Here is a 27113-nt window from a genome sequence, read left to right as displayed (position 1 = left end):
TTTCAGCGTTACCTTTATGAACAAAAGGCAGGCTCTTCTCTTTACTAACAAGAACTCCTTAACAATTACTCTGGATAAAACCTGGAGACTTTGTTGTGGATTTTGCTTTCAAAACTTAGGAACTGCAAAATGAGTGTGGAGTGGAAGTTTAATAAATTAATAGAAGCACTCTTAGCAGGATACGTGAGGAGTTTTCACTCATAAGTTAATGATATGGAAAAGGTTTTGTTTATTGGTCCATTGACTTAAAGGGAATAGGGTTCAAATCTTTTATTCCTGGTACCTAAACAATATTTTATTTGAGTATTTATCACTTAAAATAGAAAGGAATGACGGCAATTGGGAGATGCTGTACAATACCTGTTTGTTTAATTCCAGAAAAAGATATTCTGTAACTGTCTTCCTTTTCTCCTGAGTTTTTAACTATATTCTAGAGGGGGAAAAGGGTAATAGTGATGACAGCTATACCTCATGCATTTTATTCTGAGTACTTCTTTTTACTAGCCTTTACTAAAAATCTTCCCAAGCCTTTACTTCCCCATCTGTCAACTCATAGAATAAGTGCTATTTTGAAGATCACATGAGAGAGGGTATAGAAAAGTGTGTTGTAACTACACTATGCAAATGCTAGTTGTTTATTATTCATTCTGTCATTAAGCATCTATTGTGTGCAGTGCATGTTATTAGACACAGTGAAAAAAGACATTGTCCTTGCACTTACAGAATTTGTGGTCTGACAGAGAAGACAGACGTGAAGTAGTTAATTAAAGTATGAGAATAGGAGAAGAGTCATTCCCATTCATTTTGCAGAGTATTTCCAAAATACTAAAAACCCTGTCATCTTTTTTTCTGTTGTTATAGATAAAAATTAAAGAGCTATTTTGTTCTGAAGTGTAAGGTTCTGCATCCATGACAGCACTTGGAACTTGTGGTGGGAAGTTAAGATACTTAACTGCTGATTCTTGTGACCAAGACTAAAAATGAAAACTATCTTTAGCAATGAGAAATTTCCTAAAGAAGAAACTATCCAATATTATTTCTTTAATTTGGTGGGTAGTGGCTGAACTAGAAACTCTAAGATCAGTAATTCATGGAATCCCGGTCATCAGTCTGTAGCCAAATATCAGTGAAAAGTTTTGATTGATTAATCAGTTGGCTATCCTGTTAATATTTCATCAGTCTGATCTGCTTCAGACAAACTGTAAAAATAATATATTATTTTTTCACCAGTATGTAATTAACCTTTGAGTAACTACAAATAGAGTAGAGCAATGATACAGACAATGCCAAAATAATTGACATTTTATTTTAGACCATAATAATAATAATTTTCTTCAGCATCTGCTTTATCCTACCAAATACATTTTACTTTGACAAAAAAAAAATCAATAATTGCTCACATCTGAATGGGACTTCTGTGTTTTCAAAATGTTTTCATAAAGTCTCAAATTATTTAACTTCATCTTCAGAATGACCCAGGAAGATAATTAACATATTCTACAAATATACTAATAACAAACAGACCAGAGGGCTTTGGAGGCTGAATCCAATTAAAATCCAGTCTGAAATAAGCCAAATAGATATAAGAGGTATAAATATTTCTTACTCATTTAATATTAAATCTATTTATGACTTAACATTTATCCCCTTCAGATTCACTTTGCCTTAATTAAGCAAACTGGTTTTATATATTTATGTAAATACAGATATGTGTGTGTGTGTGTGTTTCGGCTTTCTTTTTTTTCCACCCTGAGGTCTCTCCATAGGATCTTCAGGAGTCTTCTCATTATACGTATGTAGGCAGTTCTCTCTGATTCTGTTTCCAGTCTTTCTGTGTCAAAAAATTTCAGAATTAAATTCATGATTTACACAACTACTTTATCTAAATGTTGTCTAGCTCTATGTTTAAGTCCTTTATACATATGGGTATGAGACTATAATTTTGAATATCTAGATTAATTTGTTGAATTTTACTACATTTATCATAAATGACTTAAAAAACGCTGGCCAGGCTTTAGCCTCTTCTGTCTGATTCTGCCTAATGTAAAGGTTATATCCCTGGATGAGCCTCCTATTTTCAGCCTCTCCTTGACCTGATGTTGACCACCAGCACATGCTCACACTTAGGACTCTACAGCTCAGCTAAATCCACTTCCTTCAAGGTTCAGCCCTCTCTCATTCCTAATCAGCACTCCCAACTTGTTTGCTTTGCAGTATTTCTCACAATCCCAATTCTTTGCTAGCAACGATGTCCCATTTGCTGCTTTCAGTCTAGTGCTGATATGAATTTTTAAAGAAATTGAATATTAGGATACAGTAATACAAACTACTAATTTAAACTTTCAATCAAAAATCACTTTTGAGCTTCAGGATCATCATTAGGAAAATCTCTTATCATTGTAAAACATTTTAGATCACGATGTTATAAAAGATTGGACTAAATTTCTATTGAGCATACACCTTGAATTTGTTGGGGTTTTTTCCTAACCATTTCTGTCATTTAGAAGGCATAGCGGGAAAAATTCAACTATTTGAATTTTTGATAAAGAACAGTGTACTTGTGCAGTATTTCACTTAGGTATATATAAATTATATTAAAATGTTAAAAAGTTTTTAATTTCCTCTTCTACTCCAGTTCTTTTTTCAGTTGTTTGTTAAGTGTGACTCCAGTTAAATTCAGTTAACACTAATATAAGTTGTAACAGGAGTCAAATACCTTACCTCTTCAGTCCTTAATGTTCATTACCCATTGTTAGCTAGTGGCATCTTTTCATTTGTTCACTTATTAATGGACCAGGTAGTCTAATTAGATGAACAACCATAATATTACCAATTGTTAAGTTTGAAATACAGAAATTGATATTCCATTTATTAGTTTCAAACCTGTCTATTTAAAGAGATTTTGAATATACATATATATTTAATTGAGTGCAAAGGAATATTGTTTTAATGGTTAATCCTCAGAATTATTTAAATCAGCTGTTTTGTATCAGTTCGGCTCATAACTGCTCAGGAATTTATCTAACACAGCATTTTGTTTTATAGTAAAATGGTTTATGATGAATGTCTATATAGAGTATTTAGGAGAGAAGGCATCTGATTTTTAAAATTCTATAATTGAGATAATGCTATAAAATATGCCAGTTTTTATTTTCTGACTGAGAAAATTAATGGTGGGGCTATGTTGGTGAAATTGTTGACAGTAAATAATGAAATTAGGACCCTGGACCATTTTTATATTATTTAAGCTATTTCATTTCACCTTTGGTATTTTTTACCTCCTGGAAATAGATTTTAGAGAAGACCATGGTAATTCTATGTATTCAGTCTATGCCAGACTATGGGCTATGCTTTTGGGATACAAGAGCAAGATAATCCCTGCCCTTGAAAAATTCCCAATCTGGAAGAGGTGGCAAACAAGTAAACCAAAAATTACAATCTAGTGTGATAAGTACTACCTAAATACACACATACATATATGTATATATGGCTGTGGGAGCACAGAAGTGGACTAACTTCTTTTCCTATGCATATTTATACCATATTGTACTGAGTCGACTCTTTAAAGATAAGTGGAATAATTAGCAAGGCGTTCTAAATGGAGACAGCAGTATATATTTAATTATTATGAAATTTCTTTTTTTATAGGTCAAAATGATTGTTTTGCTTATTTAACAGATTCAAACCTAATGCAAAGGGTGGTCACAGGTAACAGATGATAAATTATGTATTTCTCACTAAAAATACACATCTAGCCCTATTTCATATTACAGAAATTGAGAGAAACTTGTAGACATGAGTCTCAAAATCAAGCTGACACAGCAGGAAAAAGAAACTTTTTTGGATAATATATATTCGATTATTCATAATATGGTTTCTCATAAATAGTGCCATTAATAAAGAGCTGTAATTAGCAGTATTGACACTAATGACTTCAGTATTCCGTAGAAATTAGTTTTCTAAATAATAGGTTATTTTTTAAAGCAAAACTTCTGACTTTTCCCTTTTGTACTTTAATCACTATACACCCATTCTTGTCTCAAATACAATATTTTAAATATTTACTTTTTATTAATGGTTCAGAGTTATTGTGAGCATCAGTTTCTGTTCTGTGCTTTAATACATTGTTAGTTTGTTGTTGGGGTGTGAGGAACTATTTGACTCAACAGACTTGCCTTTAGATTGCTTAACTTTTATTCTTTTGATTTGTATTTTTCTGTCATTGATCACTTAAGGAGGCCTAATGAGTCTATATTATTTTATATCCAGTTTTCTAGTTAAGAGATTTAGGGATAGAAAAAGAAGTGCCTGCACTTTTATGTACACCTGTTTGCTGTTTTTCTTCATTTAATTTTGGGTTCATGGATGAAATCTGAATAAAGTTACTGTAAGTTCAAATAAGTAGAGGTGTTTGTAAGTTAAGATTTTTTAATGTTAATAATTTATTAAATTCATAGTATTTCTAACTCTTGAGTATTTGGTAGTTATCACTAATTTATGTGTTAATATTTTGGGGTGACCCAAGGGAATTAATTGGACTCTCTCAATTTGGAACTTTCATGTAGAATCTACCAGATTAACGCATCCAAAGCAAAGGCTGAACTGCTCATTCTGTAATAAGGGGTAGGACAAATCACCATTGATTTCAGATTTAAATTTAGATGGGTACAAATGGCCTAGGTCAAAGGCAGCTCAGCCATGTAGACACTGGCTCTGTGTCCAGCACAGTGCCCCGCAATGCAGTATAGGTATCCATGACTCTTTGGTTATTGTGTTTTCCCCTATGGGGCTTTCCCTAGCTTCTAGAAAACTGCTTAGTTTAGTTTCCAGGATAAATTTTTTTATTTCCAAATGAATAGAGTCAGTGAAATTTTATCCTGACTCCCTTGATACTTCTGAGTTTTCAAATAATCAGAGGAGCATGTAATATATGTAAAATAAAAATAGCTCTGATAGGTTAACCTGTAGTATGTAAACAGTCCCAAGGCAAATGATAATGTAAAAAACTTTGGGAAATGCTATCCAGTTGTGGTATTATTTAAATTTTATGAAAGTTGCAGGTTTTATACAAATACTAAAATATAAAAGCTGATATGTGCTGATTAAACACATTTAAGCAGCATACTATGTTTATTCCATGGTATTTTTTTTAAGATGTCCAATTTTCATATCATAATTGTCACTTGTTTTAAACAGTAAAAAATGTTTAGTCTGATGCTGGTAAGGTACAAAAGTTGTTTCTTCTCCAGAGTGAAGTCACCCTGCTGAGAAATGAAGTGGCACAGCTGAAACAGCTTCTTCTGGCTCATAAAGATTGCCCTGTAACCGCCATGCAGAAGAAATCTGGCTATCATAGTGAGTAATGTTCCATTACCTATAGCCTTAGGCTGCATCAGTGAAATACTGCCAGAGTGAACCAAGCTACCATTAAAAAATTGGAAACTGCAATTCTAATATTTAATATTAAATATCACAGCTTCTGCAAGGTTATTATGGAATGGGGGATATACTTCTTAGAATCTGGAGTTTTTGAATTTTTCTAGTTTTTTTCTAGAGATTACTATAGATCAACAAAATGGATTAATCATTTAAAATATTATAAATATTACATCAGTATAAGTACTGATGATATTTTATCTTTGCAGATTAACACTTTTCTTAGATTGACAGAGTGAAAACACTACTTCTTTTCCAGCCTCCACCTTCACTTGACAATATGTAGCAGATCCTGTTGTTACCATATCAGATCCTATTGTTCTTTCTTAGATATCAGCATTGTGCAATTTTATTGTTCTGAATCTTTATGTTGAATCTTCTAGTTACTCATAAAAATACTAAAAGAGAACAGTATTTAAATTATCTGCTTGTAAGTTTCCTGTTAAATATTTCCCCCCAAGATGAAATTCTTCTGTTTTCAGCATTTTAGAGGTTAATAGTGTTTTTTCCTTCTTGTAATGTCCTTTTTTGATAAGATGCACGCTATTGGAACCAGCTGTTACTTTTGAATAAATGGCCAATTTTGTCCATCATACACAAATTTGTAACAAATAACAGAGCTGGGAATGCATTAGGCAACATTCATAATATATAACCCACAGCTTTCATTTTTATGATTTAGTGATATTTCAGGATATTTGTAAATGTGAAGATTGTTTCAACCATATGTATCCACTTCATTTTAATTTGCCAGTGTCAGTAATTCAAAAGAAAGAAACATTTTGTATTGGATGCAAACAGTTCCTCAGGTGCTCACGATAAAACTTAATGGCCACCATCTTTACTTGTAGTCATTGTAAGCAGTTTCATCAGAATGGGCAATATTTTTTAATTTAAAAGATTCAGTAGATTTAGCAACTCTCTATTGCCATATATATTTAGAACATTGATTTTTGTCAGTTTTGAGCAAATAAATCTCAGTCCTTTGATGTCTAGTCATTTTGACAGAATGGTGAAACACATTGTGGAGTAAATTGGAACCATATAGAAATATGTTTAGGGTTTGTATTAACAATGATTGCTGCAGGGATGAGGCCATTATGGCTCCCATCTGATTTAACAACATAATTTCCTTTAGAAGCTACTGAGTTCAGCATTATGCATACATGATTTTAACAAGAGAGCTCTCTTGAATTTTGATAGTTCAAAAAGAAATATGCAAGTGACTATAAAATAAGAAGGAAAATTAACTCTTAAGTTGCATTCAATTCAAAGTTATCTTCAATTTTTTAATCTTAGTTAATTTATTGGATAGCCCGAACAGTTTTATATCTCTGTTATTCAGGTAATATATGCCCAGCAATGCAAGCCAATTTTTTTTATTTTAAGTAATAAAGACTATTTTTAAGTGTATTGATGTATGGATTTATATACTGTATCCTCAAACTGACTGAAAAATCTAGGTAACTAAAATTTTTAGTGACATTATACTAGGTTGTGAAGATCCAATAAATGAAGTTTGAGGTTTCTGAAATTTTTCCACCTTTTTTCCCTGTCTAGTTATCTAGATAATCAAATTGAGGTAAGTATAGTTCTTGCATAAAATTAGTTCTCTTCAGCTCCTGGGAGATAATGTGATTTTGTAGAAATTTCTAAGTAACTTGTTTTCAATTTTGAAACCTTTGGGGAAAAAAATCTGACTTCTCTGTTGTTTAATAGTTAAGGTAAATATAGAGATAAAGTTAATATTTAAATATTAGAGAAAATGTGGAGAAATTCACAAATACCTAACACTACTCATATTGTACCACACAGCAATTGCTAATGGTGATGAGCTGTAATACTAGTTAATTCTTTCAGAACATTGTGATAGAAAATTAAGATTTAGTAGAAATTAAGGAATATTATAAAATCTTTCAGGTAAAAGTGACAGTATAAAGTCACAGTCATAAGGTGTCTGTTTTAACACTAGAAGTCCCACATCCTAGGAAACTTCTCAGTCATGGGAAAACCATGACAGTTGTTGACCTTAAAAGTCACACTGTATAAAACGTGAATGAAAATATGGAAACATTCTTACTATTTGGGTTCCATGAAGAATAAAACACAAGAGTAATCTTATTGCCATGAATTTGTATTCTCTAGATCTCTGGGCGTAATTAATGGTGCATTATAGTTGTTTCTGTAATCGTAAGTGGGAAGGAAGGCTTCTTGGGCCCTAAATTTAATTGCAAGCTTATATTTTCATTAACTAATTTTATATATATATATATATATATATATATATAAAAACATTGGTAGAGAACCTCAAAGGGAATAAATTTTCAAACAGCTTTGAAACAGGTTTCTTTTAGCTTAAGTAGGGCTGAAAATGATACTGAGTGCAGTAAGATCTCTTGCATCTTTCTAGTGCTTGTGATTATACTAGTAATTTTTCTCCCCTTAACCATCTAGAACTGGACATAGGTGCAGCTGTATCACATTATAAAAGTATTTATACACAAATTTATAATTCTGTAATTTATAAGTGAGTACCTGATTCTTCATACAGCCTGAAGATCTGCTTTACCTAATTTTGAAAGCCTGAGATAAAAGTATTTGTCCCTTACAACTTACTGTTTCACTTTGAGTCATTGCCTCCACTCTATATTTACATTTCCTTACACCATTCATCACGTATCAGCCTCTATTTTTGAAAGCTAGTCTATTCCCTAGAACTTAACATTGAGAGAAAGGTCAGTTTGTTGTCCTGTTGAATAATGGTGAAATAGAGGGCTTTTTACTATTCTCTCCTTTTAAACTGTCATTCTCTAGTGTTTTCTTTGAACATGTAACAATTGTATTGGCTGTTTAACTAAATTGTAAATATTTTATAACATTCATTATTGCTTGATCAGAAAAGTATCCTTTCTGCTTTATATATTTTATAAAAGATTACTGATTGTGATTTTTTTTATTGTATCTTGAGATCACATTTTTATCCAGTGGTGTAGTTTTGCATTTAAAGCAGATTTATAGAGAGGATGAGATTCTCATTGATGTATTTTGAAACCTGCTTTCCAAAAATGCATGCATTTGAGGCAAATGTGTCAAAATTCCTTAAGGGCTACTATATTTTAGAAAACCCTCAAAATGAAGAATTGTATTTGAACTAAAGCTGTGCTTGTCAGGTTCCTCCCCTTCTGTCTTTTACATTATAAATCATAGGGTAAGTCCTGCTTCATAGGGTCCATAGTCTTTTAATAATTGCCTTTCAGAATGAGCACCTGGCCATCAGTAGGCAGGCCAGTATGCATTCTCATATTTGATAGAGAGCCTGCTTATTGTCACTTCTAAACACTAAATAAAAATTATTTTAATGCCAAGTGCAAAATGTAAGGCTCAGAAGAATACATCCAGTATGATACTATTTTTAGAATTTTCAAAAGTAAAGAAAGCTAAATGATACTGTTTAGGGATACATACCTTTTGGTAAAACTTCAAAGAAAAACAAGGGAACAGTAGAAGAAATATGTATCAGAATGGTGATTACCTTTGGTGAGGAGAGGAGCCTCCAGGAAGCATCCGTGATATTGGCAGTGTTCTCTTTACTGGGGGCTGGGTTCACAGGTGTTCATGCTGTCCTTGTGCTCAACCTGCATACACTGTGACTATGTGTGTGTTGTGCATATCAAATGTTTCACTAAATGAAATTACTGGATTTTCTCTTCTGTTAAAATAAGAAACATGTAGAAGATTTGTTGTTCAGGCCTAAAAATTGGTAGATTTATTTTCATAAATATTTAGAACGCCCTTTCCTGAATATCTTCTCAATTACCGTATCTAGAGTTTTATATGGATTTTTATTTGAATCTCAATTAATTCATGCAGCTATAACAGCTGGTGGCATTTAGAGTCTAAATATTGCTTATTCTCATGTGTATGCATCATTAGAATCAGGTGTTGTAATCATCCATTGCTGCAGTAGATGGAAAGTCAGCCAGAATATTCTGCAGAGGGAATTATTTGAAGATATAATTTGTGTATAAGAATTCATTTTGTTTATGCATATGGTTATACCTTTTTTTTATCTTTTAATAAGAATCGCATGTAGGCAAACAGACTGTGTTGCTGGATAAGTGTTTGTATCTATAGGAGACCTGTCTGCCAAATTCCTACCCAATTTTCTTCAACACTATTTAGCAAATAATTCTTCAGCTCTGTTTTATGTGGCACTGGGCACTGAGGTGTTTCCCATGCGCCTGTTGTGCCCTCATTCAGCCTGTTGCAGGCAAAGCTACCTACTTGGTGCAACCTTTCAGTTACTCAGTTCCAACTTCTCTAAATATCTGATTTTGTAAAATGCCTTCTAACTTTTTATTCTGTGTTTTGACTCAACCTTACAGCTATTTTAGGAAACTGAGTAATTTTCCTTTTTCCACTCAGCTGCTGATAAAGATGATAGTTCAGAAGACCTGTCAGTGCCAAGCAGTCCACATACTGAAGCTATCCAGCACAGCTCTGTCAGCACATCCAATGGAGTCAGTTCAACTTCCAAGGCAGAAGCTGTAGCCACCTCAGTCCTCACCCAGATGGCGGACCAGAGTACAGAGCCTGCGCTTTCGCAGATTGTTATGGCTCCTTCCTCCCAGTCACAGCCCTCAGGAAGTTGATTAAAAACCTGCAGTGCAGCAGTTTTAGATACTCATTAGTGACTTCAAAGGGAAATCAAAGAAAGACCAGTTTCCATTTATGCGAAATCTGTGGTTGTAAATTTTTTTTTTTTACTTGAAATTAAATTTGGCTCTAAAGTTGGTGTAGCAGCAGTTAATGATCAGACTGAACAATAGTTTTTAGTCTCTGGAAAAAGACTGATTTTTCTTTTTTTTATAAATATTGTTAGGTTTATTAATTTTTCTGTGCTCAATGTATAAATTGTATTATAATTCATTGTGGTTTATTTCACTTTTAATTTGGTGGTGTTTTAATAAATGGGGGTGTTACTGAATCTCTCTTCCCACTTCCATTTCTTTTGACCACCTCTGAACCCTCAGTTGTGATGGTAGTGTTGTTACATCATTTATACCAAAGTTCTGCTTAGTCCCGATTGACTTTGTAATGGTAACAAGGTCATAAAGCACTAGCAAGAGAAAGATAGAAATTTGCTTTTAATCTTTTTGCCTTTTATTTTGCACATTATGCAAAAGGAAGAACAAGTGAGTGAAACATGGTAAAAGACATACAGTGCTTTTATGCACACTCTTAAACTAAATGAAGATCAATAATAGTGCATTTTCTTTTTAACATTTTAAGTAGGCATGAATTGTGGAATCCTTTATCATTTCAAAAATGACTATTTTTCAAGTCTTAAATTCAGTATTTTTAAACCCTTTGTTTTGAGGCTATCAAAATATGAAATTATATAATGTATGATACAGGGTTATCAGATATCTAATAATTTTTTGAAATTAAGTTTTTGGGTTGGTCTTTTTTTTTTTGCAGCTTTCAGGTTTCAAACTGAGACGTTTATGCATAATCAAGGTATGGTTGCCAGAAAAGCCTAAAAATTATTACTTAGAAAATTTAAGACTGTTTACCCCCATTGTCTTGTACTTGCAAGCTAACTTGTACTTATTCTTGTGAAAGCACTGTCATCTTTTAGTAGCAAATTTTGATAACGTTTCTTGTGGGAAAAAATCAGTATCTATCTTTAGAATAATGTAATTATAACATGGGAAACAAGAGTGAGTGAGAGAGAGGGTGAGAGAGAGAGAGTGAGTAAGTGAGTGAGTGTGTGTGTGTGTGTGTGTGTGTGTGTGTGTATGTCTTTCAATAGTTTATGCCAGCAATCTTTGCTTGAATGTTTAACGATGCCTTCAGTGTGATGCTGGCCAATAGATGATTGCAATTTAAAAATGTCATTACTGTGCAGGCTTGGATAACTAACATTCCATGATGTAGTTTGTTTCTGATGAGATGATTGTAGGTACACTTTTCTCATTATCCAATCATCTGTGGGATACTGAGTTTTCTAATGTGCCATTATCTATTTTTATTCTGCAGTTATGTTCAAAATACAGTACAATATTTTAAAATAGATGAAACTGTTAAAAATAAAAAAGTAGTAGACGTGTGTAAGAAAACTCTGTAAAATAGTTATGAGTCCTCCCCAGTAGCAACTTCTGGCGTTCAAACAGGATTCCATTGTGTAAATATCTGTAATGCATTTATAGTAAGTTGTGTAGTTTGTTCTGCATCCCTACTACACTATTTGCTAAAGTCTCAGAGCCATCGCCTAATGAGACTGACATGTAAAAACCTGTATGGAATATCCTTGATAATTCAAGGAAATATCCCACCTGCCTAAGTTCCAAACTGGGAAACATTCAGATTATACAAGTGACATTTCAGGACTTTCAAATATGAAGATAATAGGAATTTAATTGTTTGGCTTATTAAAAATGAGAGCATTTTTAGTTGATAATTCTACTTCTAAAATTTTTTTATTTTTAACTGATTTTATAATTTTCAGGTAATCAATTTCTAATCATGATTTTGCCATAGTTAATGCTAAGGAGTTGATCTCAAAGGCACAAAATATGAATTCTGCAAGAAGGTTATTTTTATTCTAGCTTGGATGGGTTAGATAAAGCCTCAATTTTTCACTCTCCTAAGTCCTTCAGTGCATTTTTCTTTCATTTTATTATTTATGCAAGTTAAAGTTCTTTGGTAACAGGAATTCTTGCAACTGTAAAATAAAACTAAATAGATGTAAGAAGTCATGTAAACGGTTAATGAGCTTATTACCAAGGTTAGCAAAACTTTCATTGTAAATCAGTCTGTACTCAACAAATAAAAATCATTATTAGTTGTAAAAACACAAATTCCATTTTGACTTTCAGGGTGTCACACTACTTCTGTACCTAGCATTTCGAGTCCTTATATTTGCAATGTTACACAAACTGTACTATTTTCTTTTATGTGCAGTTTGCATGAGTAAACCATCAGAGAATAAATTCTATCTTTAAATTATGTTTATAATTTGCTTGTTCTTACCTATCTTTCATAAAGTAACATCACCTGATAATGATGCTGTTCTCCTTCAGAGTGTTTATTACCTGAGAAGAACCTGATATTCTTTCTATTTCTGTGGTAAAATTTATTCCTTCTCAAAGATCTTTCAGCTGCAGGGTGCTCAGGTCTCTTTCCTCTTCCCTGCCTTCACTTTAAGCCCCATTCATACACCATGAACCTTTATGTCTCCAGCACTGAGCCTTCCCTTAGCCACATGCAGAGCCACACACAGATTCACCAGCCATTGATGTCTCTTGGTGACTGCCTGACAAAACATCTCAGAATATCTCCAACACTGAACTCTAATCTTCCCTCACCCTGCCTTCAAACACACTCCTCCCATAATGTTTCATAAATCAATTGATGGCAACTCCATCCTCCCAGTTGCTTAAGCCAGAACAACCGTGTTCTCATCCTTGATTCCTCTCTCTTCTCATAGCCCGCATCCAACCCATCAAGAAATGGTATTTGCTTTACCTTCCAAATACAGAATTCAACCTCTTCTCACCATTTCCAGTGTTATCACCCTGATCTGCACCCTCATCATTCCCCACCCAGGTTACTACTGTATTTACTTTATAATCCTCTCCTCTCTTCCACCCTGCCTATACAGCCCATCCTCAGCACAGCAGCTACAGTGAAGCTTTTCAAATATACATCAGGTTACAGCACTCCCCTGCTCCAAATTCTAGAGCGGCTCCTCATTGCATTCAGAGCTGGAGTCCTTACAGTGGCCTACAAGATGCTCTGTTCCCCCATCCACATCCCGTTATATCTCTGACCTCATCTCCTACCACCTTGTTTTATTCAGTGAATGTTTAAGTGCAACTAGGTGTCAGTCATTGTTCTAGGCACTTGGATTAATTACACCAATAGCCAAAACACAAAAACCTCTGCCTTTGTAAGGCTTAACATTCTGAGAAAGGAGAGGGGGATGTTGGGAAACAACACAGTAAATTAAGTACATCGTCTTAAGATGTTAGAAGGGATAGTGCTAAGTGAAGAAACAGACCTACCAGTTTTGCTGGAGAGCACAGGAGTTTCAGTCTTCTCAGATTGAACCAATCTGAAGAGATGCAAAGAGTCACATGGCTATTTTTTATTTTAAGGTACACATTCCAACAAATGTGCTTAATCTAAATTATGTAATAGTAGGTAAAAGATTTCATGAAGACAAACTATGTCACAAAGTTTGATGAATGATCTATTAAAATATCACATTCATTTGCTTTGACTTATTTCAGAGGACAGAAAAGATAATCTCTTGTTTCTAGCATGTACTTACTGTTAAGTGTAGTTTTGCTAATTCTCCATCCCTGAAACCATAGAATTTGATGCTTGACACTAGTAATTTATTTGTGAGAATATAATTATGGAAGAATCCTATTTACTGCTAGGCCTTCATCTTATAAAAATATACACATACAGACACACACAAAAAAATACCTAGAGAACAGTTATCATAGCCATTCATTCTAAAAGAAAGACATTTAGAAATTTTTAATCTGACATTTCTAGATTATCTTGACCATAGGTACTTTTAAAGCAATTAAAATACCATTTTGTGTCTGATGTAATCATGAAAAATCATGTCTAAACTTTTTAATAACTACAAATAAATTTCTGTAATTCTCATATATATTTTTTTAAGTGTAGTAGGTCTTTCTGAACTATACAAATTGAGACTTGGGTGTTCACTGAGTCAAAGTATTAAGATCCTTCTGTGTAAGAAAAAAATCACAAAATGTAGAATAAAGACCTTTCTGGAGAAATAAATAGCCCTTCCATTTGAGTAAATGGTGAGTTGCCAATTACCTATTTCCATAGAAAAAGTATGATAGTGAAAATGTTTCTAGCACTAAAGGATTTATTAGTTCTGAAATAATAGCAAAGGCCATGTGACACTGGAACCTACAATAAAAGAAATTACGCAGTCTACGGCAACAAATGTTAATTACAAAATTATCAATTATGTCAGAGCACTCAAACTAGCAGGGTTCTGTTATTCACCATGGGGCAATGAGTTGTGTCTATTTTCCACAAATGTACAGGCAAATTTTTCCAATGGCTTTATGAGAAGAGGATGTCATTTGTACCCTTGTCATGGTCTCAGTTCTTCCCTTGCCTCATTTTGCATTAGATTTAACACTTAAAACATCATTCCTTGAGCTAGAATTTTTTTTAACAAAACAGTTGCCATGGTTTTATCATGCATTACCTCAGTTATTTGGGAAAGTATTTGATTCTGAATTTCATTTTTAACTATCAAAGAAGTCAAATAAAGCTAGGTTTACTTTAGTCACTTAATTTTCATAGGTTTTGCTACCTACAGAAGTAGACAGAAAAGGAGATTGTTCCCCCAAAAGAGCTTTTTAAAATTATTTTTGCTTTAATAATTTTTAAAAGGATGTAAATTTATTAACACTAAGGGGAAAATGACAGTCAAAACTCCTATTATTTAACAGTTGTTTAGCAGTGAGACAAAGACAGGAGATTGAAAACATGGCATGTTAAACATGCAGACAGAGGGAATTTCATAAATTTAAATAAATAGGAAAAGAAGAAAGGATGAAAATGAGCTAAGTATCTTAAGTTATAAAAAAACAAGAAAATGCAAAAAATAGATTAGAAAAAGGAAAATAAAAGTGGAAATTAATATTAATAAAGAACAGTAGAGAGGAGCAAACACCCAAATTTGGTTTTGAGGAAAGGAAGGTAGGGAAGGAGGAAGAAACAAACTCCTGAGAAAGAAATGATTTAAAAATTTAAAAGAAAGGATATGTATGGTTAGATGCTTTTCTATATATAGTGTTATACTTCAATAAAGTTTTAAAATTATAACCAAAAAAGCACAAGTAAACATGTTAGGAAGGAATGGGGATTAAATTCCACAGAGACATAAAACAGTAGAATATCAACTCTACAGTCCTAGTTTAAGAACCTAAGAAAAAGAATTTTTTAGAAAATGTAACATCCAAAATTCACAAATATGTGGAGATAAAACATGCTACTGAACAACTAATGAGTTAAAGAAGAAATCTAAAGAGAATTTTAAAAATACCTTAAGATAAAATGGAAATACAACATACCAAAAATTATGAGATGCAGCAGAAGCAGTTCTGAGCAGGAAGATCATAGTGATAAATGCCTACATCAAAAAGAGAGAGAGAGAGAAAGAGAGGAAGAAAGAGAAAGAAAAAGAAAGAAAGTCAAACAACTTAAGATTTATACCTCAAGGAACTAGAAAAAGAAGAACAAAATTAGTACAAGGAAGGAAATAACAAAGATCAGAGCAGAAATAAATGAAATAGAGACTGACTGAAAAAAAAAAAGGTCATTGAAACTAAGAGCTGGTTCTTTGAAAAGAAACAAAACAGAAAAACCTGTAACTAGACTCACCAAGAAAAGAGAGGACTCAAAATGAGAAATGAAAGAGATGTTAATACTGATACTACAGAAATACAAAGGATCATAAGTGACTACTATGACCAATTACGTGCAAACAAATTTTACAGCCTATAAGGAATGGAAATATTCTTAGAAACATACAAACTACCAATACTGAACCATGAGGAAACAGAAAATCTGAAGAGACTGATTACTAGAAAGGAGATTGAATCAGTAATCAAAAAACCTCCCAACAACAAAAATTCAGTACCAGTTGGCTTGACTGATTACTAGAAAGGAGATTGAATCAGTAATCAAAAACCTCCCAACAACAAAAATTCAGTACCAGTTGGCTTCACTGGTAGACTCTACCAAGTATTTAAAGAAGAATACCAATCTTTCTCAAATTCTTCCAGAAACAGAAGAGGAAGGAATACTTCCAAACTCATTTTACTAGTCAGCATTACCCTGATGCAAAAACTAGACAAGGATGCCACAAGAAAAAAAATTACAGTCTAATATAAACAGATGCAAAAATCCTCAACAAAATATTAGCAAACTGAAATCAGTAATACATTAAAAGGATTATACATCACAATCAAGTAGTATTTATTCTAGGGATGTAAGGATGACTGAACACCTGCAAATCAATGTGTTACATTACATTAACAAAATATAGATAAGAATCATGATCATCTCAATAGACACAGAAAAACTATTTGACAAAATTCAACAACCATTTATGATTAAAACTGTCAACAAAGTGGGTATAGAGGGAACATATTTCGATGTAATAAAGGCCATAAATGATAAGCCCACAGCTAACATCATACTCAACTGTGAAAAGCTGAAAGCTTTTCCTTTAAGATTAAGAACAAAACAAGGATGCCCACTCTTGCCACTTTTATTCAGTATAATATTGGAAGTCTTAGCCAGAGCAACTAGACAAGAAAAAAGAAAGTCTCCAAATTGTAAAGGAAAATGTGAAACTGTCACTATTTGCAGATAATATCATGTATAGAAAACCCTGAAGACGCCATCAAAAAGTTATTAGAATAAATGAATTCAGTAATGTTGCAAGATAGAAAACCAATATAAAAAAATCTGTTGCATCTCTATACACTAATAATGAACTATCGGAATGAGAAATTAAGAAAATAGTCCCATTTACAGTTACATCAAAAAGAAAACAATACCTTGAAATAAATGTAACCAAGGAGGTAAAAGACCTGTAGGCTGGAAACCCTATAAAGACACTTATGAAAGAAACTGAAGAAGATACATATAAATGGAAAGCTATTTCATGCTCATGAGTTAGAATAATTAATATTGTTAAAATGTCTGTATTACCCAAAGAAATCTACAGATTCATTGCAATTCTTATCAAAATTCCAATGGCATTTTTCACAGAAGTAGAATAAGCAATCCTAAAATTTGTATGGAACCACAAAAGACCCCAAATAGCCAAAGCCCTCTTGGGAAAGAAGAACAAAGCAGGCATCATACTCCCTGATTTCAAACTACAGTTGACTCTTGAACAACACGGGTTTGAACTGCATGGGTCCACTTATACATGGATTTTTCTTCAATAGTAAATACTATGGTACTATACAATCTGTATTTGGTTGAATCCACGGGTGCAGAACCATGGATATGGAGGAAACTTGGATACAGAAGGCCAACTGTAAGTTACATGAGGATTTTCAACTGCACAAGAGGTCAGTGCCTTCAACCCCACTTTGTTCAAGGGTCAGCTATATACTGCAAAGTTATAGTAATCAAAACATAAAAACAGACAGAACAATGGACCAGAATTGAGAGCCAGAAATGCATATTTGATCAATTAATTTACAACAATGGAGCCAAGAACATATAATGGAGAACACAGTCTCTCCAATAAACGGTGTTCGAAAACTGAACAGGCACATGCAAAAGAATGAAACTGGACCACCATCTTATACCATACACAAAAATTAACTCAAAATGGATTATTCGATGAACATAAAGACCTGAAACCATAAAACTCTTCAAAGTAAACGTAAGTGGCAAGCTCCTTGAAATTGGTCTTGGCAACAATTTTTTTGGATTTGATACCAAAAGCAAAGGCAACAAAAGCAAAAATAAGCAAGTGGGACTATATCAAACTAAAAAGCTTCCGCACAGCAGAGAAAACCATCAACAAAAAGAAAAGGCAACTTACTGAATGGAAGAAAATATTTGAAAATCACATATATGATAGGGGGTTAATATCAAAAAATATAAGGAACTCATACAACTTGAGCAAAAAAAGGCAACTGAATTGAAAAATTACATACAGAGAAAAATGACAAGAATCACAGCATATTTCTTGTCCAAGAACCTAAGCGAGTCTCTTTAGTGTCTCATTAAATTGCTGGAGGAAAAACTGATGAATCCATTTCTATATTCAATGAAAATATTTTTCAAAGTTGAAGGAAAAACGAAGACTTTTTTCAACAAGCACATACTGAAAGAATGTATTAACTTCAGAATTTCACTGCAAGAAATGTCAAAGGAAGTCCTTAAGGAAGAAGAAATATGGTAACAGACAGGAACTTGAATCAACAAAAAGAAAAATTTCCAGAAATGGTTAAAATGAAGGTAAATATAAAAGACTTTTTCCTTATTTCTAATCACTCTAAAAGATCATTTACTGTATAAAGATAATAACAATGTATTATAAGTTTATGGCATATTCAAATATATATGACCACAGCAGCATAAAAGATGGAAGGAGACACTGAAATAATACTGTTGTAAGGTTCTTATACATAATATGAAGTAGTATGATCTTGTTAAAGATATAGTGTGATTAGATAAATATGAATGCTATAAATTCTGGGGCAACTACTAAAAAAGGGGTATAAATAACATCCTCTTTAAATAACTTCTATAAACTATAAATTAATATGAAAAAACAAATATAATAACGAAAAAAACAGACAAGGACAAAAAAAAATAGACAAACAAAAGGAAACCCAAACAGCAAACAAATACAGTAAGTTTTAAAAGATTCAACCCAATAATAATCAGAGAAATGTACATAAAAACAAAATGATATAAACATTTTTCATCAGATTGGAAAAATAAATCAGATGTGGCCAACCACTGGGAGAAGATGTAAGAACATTTCTATTGCTGGTGGAGCATATATTGGTGCCATGACTTTGAAGAGCAACCTTATAACACTTTATAAAGCTGGTGACGTCCTAACACTCAGCAGTTTCACTTCTCATGTCTAATTTTCTATAAGTGTGTCATAATTTAAAATAAAAATATTACATAAAAACATCATTTTAAAAGAATATGAAAGTGAATGAATGAATAAATAAATAAATATATATATATATGACTAGCACATTGTGCTATACACCAGAACTTGACATACTGTAACTGACTATACTTCAATAAATGCATAGCAGGGAAAAAATCATTTTACTGAAATTACACTGAACTTTTTTGAGTGGCTCACTACCAGTATTAACAACCTGCCTTTTAAAACTCCATGACCAAATCCCAGTCCCTGTGTGTTACTTCTCTTGAGGCTATTCATCATCTTAAATACAGGCAAATATTTACACCAACAGCAGATTCAGCTGGATAGTGTTTGAAACAAGTAGCCAGTGATTTTACATCCTGACATGCCACTGCTGATCAGTTTTCCCACATTCAATATGCTTCTGAGATTCTATGTCTTCCATTTGAGTGAAACACAAACACTCTTTTGGACAGAGAAAAAACATTGATATAGTGATATAGTAATACATCACACATCATACTCCTTCAAGAGAAACCAAAATGGACCCAACTTAAGCAATTTATCTTTAATATATAGCAGAACCTCTTTCTGAAACTAGAAGAACAAACATTATATTTTCCCAAATGGAAAGTCTATTAGGAAAATTCTATTTAGAAGGAAAGTTACAGCTAGGAATTTAAAATTTTAACTTTAAGCTCTTAAGGTCAGATGTATCTAACTGTAAATTAGTGTATTATATTTATGTTCTACTTGATGAATAGCAAGCAGAAGCCACTAGGAAATTCACTACAAAAATACTGTACGGAACCTAATGAATATTATGCAAACATTAAAATCATAATTTACAGTCCAATTACAACTGTAAAAGATGCACAGGATAAGATAAAATAAATATATTTTAAAAGAAAAATCAAATTAACGCTTCTGCTTTCCCGGTGATTTAATTCAACATTTTTTCTTGGAAGTTTGGAATTTTCTTTTAGTATGTTTGCTATTGTTTAGGAGAACTTCAAGATCACAGATACAGCTAATGAGGACAGAAAAATACATTAAAATATTACATATAATATTTAAAATATTTGAATACATAGCTGAGCCATAAAGCAAGAGGATGCCCACAGCAGAGAGTTGGATTTGAAGTTGGATGTCCTTGGCAGTGAGATTGCACTGGGCTCCCATCATAAAGCCAGAGCCAGGAAAGCACGACTCCAGTAAAACTCCAGTCCTTGGCGGAAGAACTGACTATACATCTTTCCAGCATTATCTCTATGCTGTGGAGATAGAGCACACTTTTCAATAGAAGGTGGTCATCTCTACAACAGTCCACCCCTTTGGTCACCAAATATTGAGCACACTCTTCTTCCCACACTGAACATACTTTCATCTCCCAAAGGAAGAAAAACTCTAGTCCCAGCAAGTTACTGCATCCAGTTCAGAGTCCAGAGGTGAGTCCAGGGCTGAACTGGCACAGCCCTATCAGATAAGGATGTGGCTCCATGTGACCCAGCACCACAGAAACTGATGGACGTGTTACCTTCTCTCAGACCCCCAACACTCCCACTGTGCCATTACAAGTCAAGGAGAGGACAACCACAACAGAAACTTCCCCCTCCAGAAAAAGACTGACAGAGGACACGCAGCATTCAGTGGTCTGCAGCAGTAACTAAATCAGATGGGCAGGCACTGTGAGGATTCTTCTCTTTTCTGCAGCTGGGGAATTTCCTTGATTAGACCTCATTCCACTTGTTGGTGGGATTCCTCTATCCTTTGTTGCCCTTGGATCACCTTTCTGGAGGTTCCTGCATGTCCATTATTCTCCTTGGCCACATCGTGGTGAGTGTTGGAGATTACGTCCTCCTTGGGAGTCTTAAGATTTCACAGCCTACTTCCTGCCTGTGCCAAATTTGGAGGCCAGATATTGTTTCAAACTGTGAAAATCTTTTTAGCCAAGGTTCATGGATTCTTCTGCAATATAACCTTCTCAAAATCTCAGCTGGCTTATGATCTATTTGCTTCAAGTCGGTGTCATAAGCCAGTAGGCACACCCAGCCTTTTCAGATCTTTCCAAAGATATTAAGTCTAGTTTATAACATTAATGTCTCACTCCCAGACCTCTCTCTCTCTCTCATCATGGCAGTTTGAGCCACCAGACATAAGTGAGAAGACTCAGTTCTTTGTTGCTGGGTTTATTATTGATTGGCCTTTAACAATTACACCCTTTCTTAATGTTCCTTATTTAGAGTTTAAGAGCAGGTGGCTTCTCCAACTCTGCCACTCTAGTCCTCTCAGACCTCAACAAGAGGGGCTACTTCCCTCGGCTCCATTCTTCAGAGAGTCCCTCTGTCACTCACGATCTGATACTCAGCCCTGGCACAGCATAACTCATAGACCTAAACAGCTGCTCTCATAACTTACACCATTCAGGCTCCAGGAATACACTTCACACCTCTTTCATATGTCATCACAACAAAGTAACTACATCAGAGAGTCATGAACTCTTGCAGGCTATCACTGCCGATGTCAGAGATGGGCACTAGTTTAGAGTGGGTGGAGGACTGGAGGAATGGAAGTGCTTAGGAAAGAAAAAGACTAACTTGTTAAATCTTTTCTCTCAACGTGAATTCGGCAGACTCTCACACAATAAAGTATCATTTCCCAGTAATGTCAAATGCCCATAATTACTTTACTTTTAACCCTTTATATCATTACTGTCAAGAGAAGTAATGTAAAATCTTATTATATCCACATAATTAGTAATATTAAAATAAAAATTATATCAAATGTCATAAATTTTGTGTCAATTTTCTTACACATGTAAATATTATTGACCCACCGAAGAACACCTAAAATACGTGCAGTAATTAGTCATCTGTGACATTTGTTGACTCTCAGTCATTACAAAAACAGCTTTACATGATTTTTAATATTTTGTTACCTCAGTTTATAAATTTCAAATATCTAGACAACTGTATATATACCTCTCTTTGTACTCTGTCCCCAGATCTCAGGAAGGCAGGCATACCTCTAAGGCCTTAAATTTTAAGGCGCTCTCTATTCCTTTTCATTTGTGTGTGCAAACTGAACAATTCTTGTCATCTTAAACATTGCTTATCACCACGCCAAAGTAGGAGGGGATGGGGAGGGAGCTCTTGAGGGTCTTAAATCAGCAGTTTCCAAGATCACAGATACCTTCGCTACACACGACCAAGAACTGGTCACATAGCTTAACCCAGGCACAAGGGGCCAGAAGAGGAGAACTGGAGAGATCTGGTCGGCACAGTTGATGTGCTATGTTCCTGTCTTACAGATAAGGCGATCCAAGTCTAAGTAACCAAGGTCACACAGTCACACAAGCAAGAGAGTCAGAATTTAAACACAGGCAGTTTAAGTCATGAGCCTGTTCTCTTAACCACTACGCAACACAAATCCTCCCGGCATCTGAAGAAATCTTGGGTATGGCTCTGGAAACGCACAGGATGTAAAATTCGGGTTTAAGTTGATCTCATACAGTTCTCAAGGACACAAGGAACTCCAGCTAATGTCTAAGAGTCATTTTCACGGTGTTCTGACCCTAGAACCGCACATGCAGCCACATGATCTCAGATACGTTAGTGCAAATGTCACTGAGGAGATAAACACCCAGTGGCCCTGCAGGTTCATGCCCTCAGCTCTTGCAGTGGCTGAAAAAGCAGCCCCTTCAGCGGGTCTGAGCGAGCCCAGCGGAAAGCAGCTTACAGCCAAAGGCTGAGTCCTGGAGGCTCTTTCTCAGCCTCCAGACGTCACAATTACATCCACCAAGTGTCCCCACTTCCTCCCCTCTTCCCTATAAATACATAAGCACTGCAAGCCTCCCCTCCCGGAAACCGGTCCAGGCAACACGCCCACTAGGCTGCCCCAAGGCCACCCTTTGGTGAAACAATGAGAGCTCAGGGCACTGGTGCCCTGCGCTCCTTCTGTTTCTAAGGTTTTCTTTTTCGCCAATGAAACTATCTTAAATCTGTATCACATGACACAGGTGACGTGTGTACCCATTCACTACAAGACACATCTCTGAACACCCAGGAATCCAGAATGTATGCTACATACATATTTTTTCTTAAAAAACAGAAGCACCCAGGGAAGGAAAACAGAGGTGATGACTTCAGGAAACTGCCCCAACTCCTAGGCCTGGGGGAACAAAGAGGAAGAGACCGAAGCTGTAGGGCCTAGAGGTTGAGAAAGGGTCCCCCAGAGCTGCGACCCACACCTCGGTTCTGGGAGACGGGGACCAATTCCTGGGGCGACATGAAAAGGGGAGCCAGCAAAAAAGGAAGCAGCAACCCCTCTCCTACCTTCCAGCTTCCCTCGACGGAGTCCTTCTGCTGGAACGCACCACAAAGTCTGCTGACAAAGAAGTGTAGTCTGCAGAGTCCCGACCCCAGCATCAAAAACGAGTTTAGAAGCGAGGAGGCGGATCTGAGAGACAGGCGCTCTCTCCGCTCGCCGGCGTCTCCCAGACCGCCATGCTGCCCCCGCGGCACGTGGCGGCGGCACGTGGCGGCGGCACGTGGCGGCGGCACGTGGCGGCGGCACGTGGCGGCGGCACGTGGCGGCGGCACGTGGCGGCGGCACGTGGCGGCGGCACGTGGCGGCGGCACGTGGCGGTGCTTAGGCTCATCCAGTGAATGGAATTCACGTGTGCGACTCCCGGGTCACGCCCTTCTTTTTTTCCCTTTCCCCTGGCTGCGATGTCCACGTGGAGCTGAGCCACGGTGACCCCACAGATGAGGTTCACAACGTACAGGTGGTGGAGTAATAAAATTAAAAGGGCCTGAGGCCCTGAAGTCACCGAGTCACCTGCATTAATGCAGAAAAATGTTAATTCAGCAGAGACTGTGAAATTGAGTGAGAGGGAAAACCAACAATACCACATAATAAAGTTGAGTGAAAGAGCAACCAACTTCCAATTGTATTCTCTGTACAACAGATACGTATAAAACAGAAAGAAAGAGAGGCTGAAAAAGAGACGAAAAAAATACATTAGGGAAATGCAAACTAATAAAATTGGGGGTTGAGGAACATTCAGATCTAAAGTATTAAATGAGACAGAAACATTCAAAATGGTAAAAATATATATACACATATATATAACATATAAACAAGCCTTCTATTCTGAACATCACCAAAATATGTTATAACAAAGTGAACCCTGGATAAACTAGATCCCAAGAATTTTGAATTCTTAGAGACTGAAAAGGAATTGGACTTAGGCTGTTACACAACCGAAATTCAAATCAGCTTTTGATGTTCCAAACATACTCTTATATTAGATAAAACAGCCCAGAATTTGAGAAATCTACTTGTAATTATTGGGTAATTATTCATTTGCATCTATGAAGGCTCTGTGAGGAGACTGGGTTTTCCATTGATGAGATGAATATTTCCATTGTCAGTCTTTCCAGGAACAGCTCAGCCCCCCGCAGAGACAAGGCTTTAGGCTGGAGTGAGAGGCGTCCCAGGAAATAGGAGGTGCGCTCCCGGGCCTGGATGGAGATACCTGGCGTGAACTACTCCTCCCTTGGGTGGGCTGAGAGTGAGGAAGGGGCTCCAGGTTAGTGGCCCTGGAAGGTCTGGGCCTGAGTAGAAGTAAGGCTTTTGCTGTTGTTGCTTTGTGCCTTTCCCCCTCTGGTACTTTTTCCACCATCCTTGGACCCTCAGGAAAGTCTCATTAAGTCTCTCTCTCTCTCTTTTTTTTTTTTAACTTGTAGCAAGCATTACTATCAAACTCCACTCATTGGGCCAGAGACCCTTGCAGTGTTAGAGAAAACACTCCCCTCCCACAGCACACTACCTACACCTGTGAATTCATCGGGAAACCAGGGGCCTCAGCTCCAAGTTCTAACAACGTGCGGATCTCATTAAGCCTGTTTAAATGTTCCACCTGACCTCAGCTTTCACTGCAGGTGACTGAGGCAAAGCCAGGGCAGGGAGGGTAGCAACCTGAGAGCACTGTCCAGCAGGAGCTGAGGCAGCCAGTGACCAGCAGAGCATCCTCTCAGCCTCTCAGCTCCCACACTGCCTTGGCCATGTTCGGACCCTTAACCAGATGTGGTTGTCACTGGCAGTTGGCTGGGCCTGTGAGCTCTAAGCCTGCAGTAACCTGCCATCACCCAGCTAAAGAGGCTCCAGGCCCAGGACCTCACCACCAGCCCACCTCCTGCTCCAAGAGGAAGAGTCCCTGGGCTAAGTATCCACAGCCCTGGGCCGGGGCCCCTCCTATAGCCAGATTTTGTTCTTTGTTTATTTCGGGGAGTGGTGGTGGTGATATTTAATCATTAATTTAGAGGAGCTCCTTTAAACTGTGTATAAGTGGCTACTGGGTGCACAGAGGGGAAAGCCAATCCACCAAGCTTGTGGCCATCAAGTAGCATCGTGGGGTAAACACTCGGTTCCCCAGGTGCTTTGGTTTGTTTCTTGCCAACTGCTCCCAAACTGTCCACTCCTCCAATGTCTGCTGTGGGATCTTAGGGGTTTATCTGTCAGTGGCGTTAGGGAAGGAGTTAGCCTAAGTGCGGAGCCCACTGGGTGATCTCAGGACTTTGTTGAGTCTGCTTTTCTTCCCCAAGGGTCACAAGATGAGATGACTCTGTGTCCTGGAATTCCAGAAGAAAGGACTGGGGAAAGCAGACAGAGCTGTCATGGGTGCTCCAATCAGAGAAACGCTGGGAGCGTGGGAAGTGGATGACGTGAGATGAGAGATCATGGGGGCCCATTTGGGAGGGGTCAGGTGTTGGGTGGCAGTAATGATAGCTGAAATCTGGGTGTGATACTACGGGGTCCCTGCTGTGTCACCCCAACTCTTCAGCAAAATCACAGAGCATCACACAATGTTGAACATGTTTGGAGTTTCTTAAGACCACGGAGAAGGAATCTGGGTCTAATGCACAGCTGCACCAAGGAGATTTGGACTCAGGAGCACAGAAAGCAGCAGAACGTCGTTGGGGGAAGGACTGGGGAGGCTTCCCAATTCACACAGATCCTTGAATTTGGGTTCAGTCCAAGTTTCATCAGGATTTCTGGAGAAACACAGAAGCCCCAAGTAATAAAGAGCCCAAGGATACTTCCTGTAGCGGCCTCCAAATGAGCAGAAATCTGGATCACAGAGACCCGGCAGGAAAAAGACAGCACGCTTAAATTAGGTAGTGTGAGAATTTACTAAAGGGGCTATGTACAAAGAGGGAGGTCTAAGGATCCTAGAAGCTGAGTGACTGGGGCAGGTCAAAGCGAGGGCACGGAGAGTGAGAGTGAGTAGCTACCAAGGAAGTTCCAGAGGAAGAGAGAGCTGTGTGGAGAGGGCTGCAGCCAGCCCACAGGCCCCCACAGGAAGGGCCTGGACCAACAAACATCCCCACCTCTTTCTCCACCCTCCCACCAATCTTCTGTCCACTGGCCAAACTCAACCAGCAGCCAGAGGACAACGGAACCTGTTCATCGAGTCTACACAAGTCAACCCCGGGGACACACAACAAGATGGAGGCGGGGGGACACTGGGCCTGGGTTGGGGGAGGGAGCACAGTGAGCAGATGTCCTGCACAACTGCTGTATGTCACTCAATGTTCAGGTGGAAAGACCAATGAATCTGCAAGGAAGAACGCACTTGTACTTAATATCTGCTATTTATCAAGCATCCTGCACCAAAACCTTTATAACATTTAAAAAAAATCTGTTCGCCCTAAGAACTCAAGAGGTGGGGCGGGACAGATATTGGTATTACAGGTGAGAAAGCCAAGGTACAGAGGTCAGGAGGCTTGTCCAAGGTCGTAGGGCTGGTGAGTAGCAGGCTTAGGGTTCAAACCCAGGACAGACATAGAGGGAAAGCAAGGCTTCAGGTTGGTACCTAAAATCCTATTTCACCATTTCTAATGAGAAAGAAAAATGTGTTTATTCTACTTAAATAGTTGTTCTAACAGCTTGGAGTGCC

The 27113-nt window shown here is 36.5% G+C and overlaps 1 protein-coding gene, 1 long non-coding RNA gene and 1 other non-coding gene across 5 annotated transcripts in view; 1 reads left to right on the top strand and 2 right to left on the bottom strand.

Annotated features, from left to right (window-relative positions):
* ATF2 (activating transcription factor 2) overlaps positions 1-12447 on the top strand; it is a 69578-nt gene extending 57131 nt beyond the window's left edge. For 2 of the 3 annotated variants that reach the window (XM_031678329.2, XM_015239758.3), the window contains 2 exons: positions 5250-5355; positions 9862-12447. In XM_031678329.2, coding sequence (XP_031534189.1) covers positions 5250-5355; positions 9862-10088 — 333 coding nt within the window. In that variant the 3' untranslated portion in view covers positions 10089-12447. Of the gene's footprint in view, positions 1-5249; positions 5356-9861 lie in introns of those variants that run through there. The other variant, XR_004190023.2, reaches the window with a different exon arrangement.
* On the bottom strand, positions 1287-23609 carry LOC140696400 (uncharacterized). The gene is made up of 3 exons (XR_012072684.1): positions 23485-23609; positions 13506-13555; positions 1287-1831 (listed from the first exon to the last, which is right to left on the bottom strand). It is a non-coding gene; the product is annotated as an uncharacterized lncRNA (long non-coding RNA).
* Positions 23610-24892: 1283 nt separating this feature from the next.
* Positions 24893-25045, bottom strand: LOC116280687 (small nucleolar RNA SNORA62/SNORA6 family). Its single transcript, XR_004190178.1, has one exon. It is a non-coding gene; the product is annotated as a small nucleolar RNA SNORA62/SNORA6 family (small nucleolar RNA).
* Between the last annotated feature and the right edge of the window lie 2068 nt (positions 25046-27113).

This window comes from Vicugna pacos, chromosome 5, assembly GCF_048564905.1.
Source record: "Vicugna pacos chromosome 5, VicPac4, whole genome shotgun sequence".
Lineage (NCBI taxonomy): Eukaryota > Metazoa > Chordata > Mammalia > Artiodactyla > Camelidae > Vicugna > Vicugna pacos.
This window is presented reverse-complemented; position numbering and strand designations above follow the sequence as displayed.